This window comes from Bos indicus x Bos taurus, chromosome 10, assembly GCF_003369695.1.
Source record: "Bos indicus x Bos taurus breed Angus x Brahman F1 hybrid chromosome 10, Bos_hybrid_MaternalHap_v2.0, whole genome shotgun sequence".
Lineage (NCBI taxonomy): Eukaryota > Metazoa > Chordata > Mammalia > Artiodactyla > Bovidae > Bos > Bos indicus x Bos taurus.
This window is the reverse complement of record NC_040085.1, coordinates 10,709,417-10,715,416: the sequence shown is the minus strand read 5'-3', so window position 1 is coordinate 10,715,416 and position 6,000 is coordinate 10,709,417. Positions and strand designations below refer to the sequence as shown.

The 6,000-nt window shown below is 57.2% G+C and overlaps 1 protein-coding gene across 10 annotated transcripts in view; it reads left to right on the top strand.

Moving 5' to 3' along the window:
* Positions 1–206: 206 nt before the first annotated feature.
* Positions 207–6,000, top strand: part of TLE3 (TLE family member 3, transcriptional corepressor) — a 48,668-nt gene continuing 42,874 nt past the window's right edge. For 6 of the 10 annotated variants that reach the window (XM_027553091.1, XM_027553088.1, XM_027553087.1 and 3 more), the window contains exons 1-4: positions 218–1,336; positions 1,915–2,015; positions 2,559–2,622; positions 3,564–3,608. In XM_027553091.1, coding sequence (XP_027408892.1) covers positions 1,313–1,336; positions 1,915–2,015; positions 2,559–2,622; positions 3,564–3,608 — 234 coding nt within the window. In that variant the 5' untranslated portion in view covers positions 218–1,312. Of the gene's footprint in view, positions 1,337–1,914; positions 2,016–2,558; positions 2,623–3,563; positions 3,609–6,000 lie in introns of all 10 variants that reach the window. The other 4 variants (XM_027553089.1, XM_027553092.1, XM_027553084.1 and 1 more) reach the window with 3 other exon arrangements.

The window sequence follows — 6,000 nt, the reverse complement described above, 5'->3', positions numbered from 1 at the left end:
GAGCGCTGTTTTTCACTCCCATGCGAAAGTCACCAGCGGGTAGGGCCTGATTGCTACTTTTCATGCATAGTTTTAGACACAAGAGGGCATTGTGACGTTGCGCCCGGCGGCGCCCAGTCGCAGGCCGAGTCCGGCTGCCCCACGTGGGGGCCCCGAGCTCCCATTGGCCAGCGCTGGGCGAAGCTGCCACATTATTTTGTTACTTTTCAGTCCCTATTTGGAACTGCTCTCGCGGCAGTTCAGACCTCGTGCTCGTCCCACTCGCCTGTCTGTGTGTGGTATCCGCAGGTTCGGGGTACTTTTTTGGTGTGTGTGTGTGTGTGTGTGTGTGTGTGTGTGTGTGTGCGTGCGCGCGCGCGTTGGGTGTGTGTTGGGGGTGGGGGGGAGTGTCGGGGCGCGGAGAGGAGAGCCGGGCCGAGGCGAAGGAAGGAAGCCGCAGAGCTCCCGGGTCTCGAGCTGCGTCTCCCCTCCAGCGCTCTTCTGCCTGCGCGCTCCGAGGCGGCGGTGGCGGCACCGAGCGCTCCTCGCTGGGGACTCGGCGCTCGAACTGGGAGCAGCGAGGACACCCTTGCGGCGGCTTCTAGTGCCTACTGGAGTTAGAATGCCAGGGCGGTTGATTCCCACCCACTGAACCCGGAGTTTCCTCCTCGGCCCTGGGAAGGGCTTGCAGTGGCGGCGGCGGCGGCGGCGGCGGCAGTAGCAGACGGAACAGCAGGCTTTCCTCTCCGAGGGGGGGCGTCGAAGCGCCAGCGCCGGGCTCCCGCCCTCACCCTCCGGCGCTCCTGCGGCCCCAAGCCGCCACCTCGGTGCCTGCCTCCTTCCTCTTCTCGCCGAGAGCCGCCCCTGGGATCGGACCCGTGCGCCCCGGATGCTGGGGCTGCCCTGGCGCGCCCCCACTCCCGGCGCGACGCGCTGAGTGAACCGGAGGGCGCCCGCGCTTGCCCCAAGAGGGGCCCCCAGAGTCGGGACCCCGCGCCGGACCCGCCGGGGAGACGACGATGTCCGCGCAGTCCCCGGCTCTGACGCGCTCCACGCAGCGGGGGGAAGGCGGCCGGCCGCAGCTCGCGGAGCCCTAGGTGCACAAAGCCCGCGCCCGCCGACGACTTTGCCGCCTGCTCCTCGGCTCTTTGTCTCCGCTTGGTGCGGGCGCCGGACTCTGGGATTTCGGTGCGAGATCGGGCTGGGGGGGCCGGGGGCGAGCTCTCGGTTTCCCGGCCGCCCCCCGCTCGGGTTTGGCTCCCCCCTCCCCCGCACCTCCCCGGCCCGGGCTCTCTGCGCTTCCACGCTCTCGGAATCACGACCCCTCCCTGCCATGTATCCGCAAGGCAGACATCCGGTGAGTAATTGCAACTCGGTTTATTTAAGCATCTATCGTGGCAGGGTAAACGAGGCAGTTTATCTGGCACCTCCATTTTGCTTGTTGCTACCTTTATGGTATGTGTGTGTGTGTGCGTGCGTGTGTGTGTGTGTGTGTGTGTGTGCGCGCGCGCGCGCGCGCTCACACAAAGGATGGGGATGGGGGGGCGCCGTAGAGAGAGGAGGTTAATTCCGCCCTAATGGCGTGAGGGGCTCCCAGTGTTCCTGGGGAACTGTTTGTTTTCATGCTGTCTCCCGCCCCCTCACCTAAGTCTCCCAACTCATTCGTTGTGTCTCCTCTGTCCCCGTCTTACTTGGGAATAGGAGCCCCTTCGTAAAAGGGATAGGAGCCCCGCGGCCGAGAGGGAGAGATTAGGGCGCCCCCCTCCCCGTCAGGGACCGGAGAAACTTGTTGGGAAGGTTCTGGGCTTTGTGGGAGGCCCCTTTGGCAGAGGTGGGGGCGGGGGGAGACCGGGGAAAGCCGCTGAGGGGCCTGGGCAGCTTGGAGCCGGGTCTGACGCCCCCGCCCCTCCCCTGTCTTGTCCTGGCCGGCTTCAGGCTCCCCATCAACCAGGGCAGCCAGGATTTAAATTCACGGTGGCTGAGTCTTGTGACAGGATCAAAGACGAATTCCAGTTCCTTCAAGCTCAATATCACAGGTAAGGCCTGTGGGGGCCGCCCCGGGGCTGGCAGGGCGGGGGCGTCCCCGCCGCGGCTCCTGCCACCACCCCTCGGGGACTGAGCGGGCTCTCGACCCCGGGGCGGCGGGGCAGCCCGGGCCTCCTCCTTTTGTTTCCCCTTTCCGAGCGCGGCGCCTTAACCCTTTGCTGCCGGCAGCCTCTCGGCTCCCCGTGCCGCTCCGGGGGTGAGGGAAGTTGAGGGATCCGGGCGCGAGCCGGCTCGCTCCGGGTTCTGGGGGTCTCGAGGGGTCGCGAGCCAACGTCAGGGTCCCGGCCCCCACCCCACCCCGAGCCCGGGATAAGTTCATTCGTTTGGCCGCGGGAAGTTTCAAGTTGTTACACTCCCCCTCCCTGTGTCGGGGACCCACGTCCCCCTCCGCCCGAGGCTGCGGGATGAGGGGAGTACCCCCGGGGGTGGGTGTCAGGAAAGTGGCCAAGTGGCTCTGAGACGCCCTAGGGGTTGGGGTCCCAGAGGAGGCTGTGCAGGCCCCAGGCCTGAGCCGGCTCCTCCTGCCCTCGTAGCCTCAAAGTGGAGTACGACAAGCTGGCGAACGAGAAGACGGAGATGCAGCGCCATTATGTGATGGTGAGAGGCGGCTGGGACTCGGCCAGGGTTGCGGGGGCCTGGGGAGCCCTGCCCAGCCTCCGCGGGGCGGCCCCCGCAGCGGGTGTAGTCCGGGTGTGCCATCCGACCCTTTTTCACCAGCCTCTGTCAGCCCGGGCCACTTGGAGGAGGGTGGGTGAGAGGAGGGGCAGAAAGAGAAACCCAACCCCTCTCCCTGTACACTACCTTTGTGCGCCTTTGATTTGTGTTCTGAAGGTTTCCCTGAGGGCTGGTTGTCCTGTCTCGGGGTTGGATAAAAGTCGTTCTTAGAGACCTCCTGGGAGTGTGTAGAAACTTCTCTGCTCTGCAGCCCTGGGATTTAGCCAGAGTGGGACATAAGACCTCTCCCCTTCCCTCTCTCTCCCCAGGGGTTCCTGAGAGTGGAGGAGCCTTTTGCCTCCACGCTCACTCAGGGATCACCCCACTGAGAATCTCATGGACCCTGGGGCAGTGTGTAGACGTGTCCTCCCTTTTCCCAGTGTCTCTTCCAGCAAGTTTTAATCTTCTGATGGTGAGGAGGGCACTGGAGGTCCATATGTGGGACTCCCTGCACTGCTGTCCACATAAGAGACCTTGGACACATTGCTAAAGAACTCTGATAGGGCAAGCGGCCCCAGTGTTCACAGGATTGATTCCCTGTTGAACCCGAACGTTGTATAAACAGGATATATGGCACAGGCAGGGCTGGTGGGAGGGAGGGCCCAACTCTTCTTACACATAGGGTATTATTGCACATAGGGTATTCTGTAAGATGAGAACAACACTCCTGAGTCCTTCATCTCTTCAGCCCCTTTGTTAGCTGGCTTTGGGGTTTGACTTAAACTTCTTTAGCAAATGTATCCTAAAAGTACCATTTGGCCAAAGCCGATTCTGGAACACAGATTTTGGTGTTGTGAGTTAACGGCAGTTCTTTTTACTTTTAGTACTACGAGATGTCCTACGGTTTGAACATTGAGATGCACAAACAGGTAAGTGCTTTAGGATATATATCTAATTACAGATCCAGCTCTTGACAGGCAGGGTCTGAGGCTTGGTTGAGTTCTCAGACATGTTGAGCTTTTAGCAATCCGAGCTTATGAAGTTTGTCCTGGTCTTGGATCTTGGTGGAGGGGTAAGGAGCAAAAGGCAAGTTGCCCGTTCAGCATCCGCTTTACAAACTCCTGTAACCCAGAGGTGGCTGGATGCTTTAATCTGTTTTAATGTAAAATTTACAAAAGGAAGGGCAGGAGGGTGTATGTGTGTGTGTGTTTGTATGTGCATGCGTGTGTGTGTGTGCGCATGTGCAAAAATGTGATGTTCTACCTTGATAAGATTAAACTTCAAGAGTCTTAAAAGCCAGGCTGAGCTGTCAAAATTTAAGGGAACAGGCTACCTACCGCTTAAAAATATAAATCCAGGATGAGTTACAGCCCCGTACCTTACGTATATGAGGCAACTTTCTCATCTCCATCGTAATGTAAAGGCTGCCTCGGTCATTCCCATTTTCCAGGGGGAAGCTGAGAGGTGAAGTAACAAGCCCAGGGGCAGCCTAGCTAGGACTTCTGAGATGGCTGGGGGTTGAGCTCAGCTTTGAAATCCTGAAGTCAAACCAGTTTAGCTGGTGTGTGATGGATATGTAAACTACTCTGTATCGTCACTCTTCTAATAACAGTATACCTCAAACTGGGCAAATACAAACACCTTTATCTCAGTGCATATCAGTAACTCTGTCCTGGGCACTGGGCAGGGCTGTGGGAGAGGCCTGTTTGTATATTTGTATTCCGAGGAGAGGCCGCCTATAGTTTGGCTTGGCCAGCGATTAGCGTTGACTTGGCATGGAGAAATGGCGCGGGCCGATGGTTCTTTTTAACAATTGGTGTTCTTGAAATCTCAGAAGGCTGTTGACTCATTCTAGCCTTTGGTGACCGTGACTTGAATGGATTTTCTGCTCTAAATGAACAGTGGTTTACAAGGTTTAAATTTTGCTCTTTAAGAGGGCAGGACCCAGGGCAGGTGAGAAGGGCAGGTGACCTCTGGAATGCTTGTAGATTCCTGCCTGCCTGCTCCAGTGGTTTCACAGAGAGCCTTTGGAATCCAGGTTCCTTCCCCTTTCTGGAGGGAACCCCAGTGTTGGGTGAAGGGCAGCCAGAAAGGGGCCTGATTTTGTTGAGGAATGTGGGGAGGCAGTCAGGGATTAGCTTTTTAGGGAGACACAGGAAAAGGCTACCAGGCTTTTACTTCTTGACCCACAAGAATCATAAACAGACACCAGTTTGTAAGTAAAGATGTTTGCTCCCGGGAGTATGGGCTAGAGACTGCCTAACTTGAAGTGGAACTGGCTGGATCCGACTGGTCCATTAAGAATGTGTGAAGTGAAACGGGGGTCCCAGGTGTTCGAGGACTTTGGGCTGTTATGCAAGATGCCACCGCCTCCCATTCTCCACCCCTCTTTTTTTGTCCTCAGTGCTTGGTATCTTGGGTGTGTTTAGAGAGGGTAATTGCACCCAGGTTTAAAATTTATAGCAGCCGTTCTTCTAAAAGCTTCGTAATTAAGGTGTAATATGTCGTTGCATGTTGAGGTCTGCATGGGTGGTGTTCCCTGTGTCTGTAAGTGGATGGTTCTTTGGCACAAAGAATCCACCTTGGCTGTTGGAGCGAAGCTGCTCCTGGAGTCCTGGGCCACTCTGAACCCAGGAAGAGTTATTCACCTTCCTAGTGCATTCAGTGGTGGGGTTTACATAAGAAGCAGCTGTGTGCATCTGGGGCTTCTGGCCCGTCCCCAGACCCTGGGTTCTTAGGAGGAGAATGCCTGAGGTTTGGCGACATGATCTCATTTAATCCTCTGAGCTGCCAGAGGGAGATAGATGTCTTCTTTGCCCCCTTTTTATAGGCGAGGATACCGAGGCTTTAGGGAAGCCAGGAGGGCAGAGGTGGGACTTAAACGTGGGCCTCTGGCTTCCAGACCGAGCACTTTACCTTGTTTGCCACTCACCTTTGCCTTGGAGCCTCAGCTCCCACTTGCTTCCCAGCAGGACTGTCTGTGCTCTGAGCACAGTGCCTTTGCTGGATTTACAGCAACCTCTGAGTTGGGTGAAATCGCCCTGTGGCTGTGTAGGAACAAAGAGGCAAGGAGGTGAAGAAACCCTGCACTAAGAAATGCAGTCCTGACCTCCTGGGGCTGGCCACCTCCCTAGGCTTGCTAGGGTTCTGCAGAAGAAAACCGGCCACTAATTGTAGTGTGGGTCTTGGGTGCATTTGGCGGATGGTGGTTAGGCCTGAGCAAACAAGTTTATCAGCTGACCTGTTTAGCGGTTGACTGGTGTTTTATCTGCACACACAATCAAGTGACTGGAGTGCTTGAATTATTCATGCAGTGTCCTG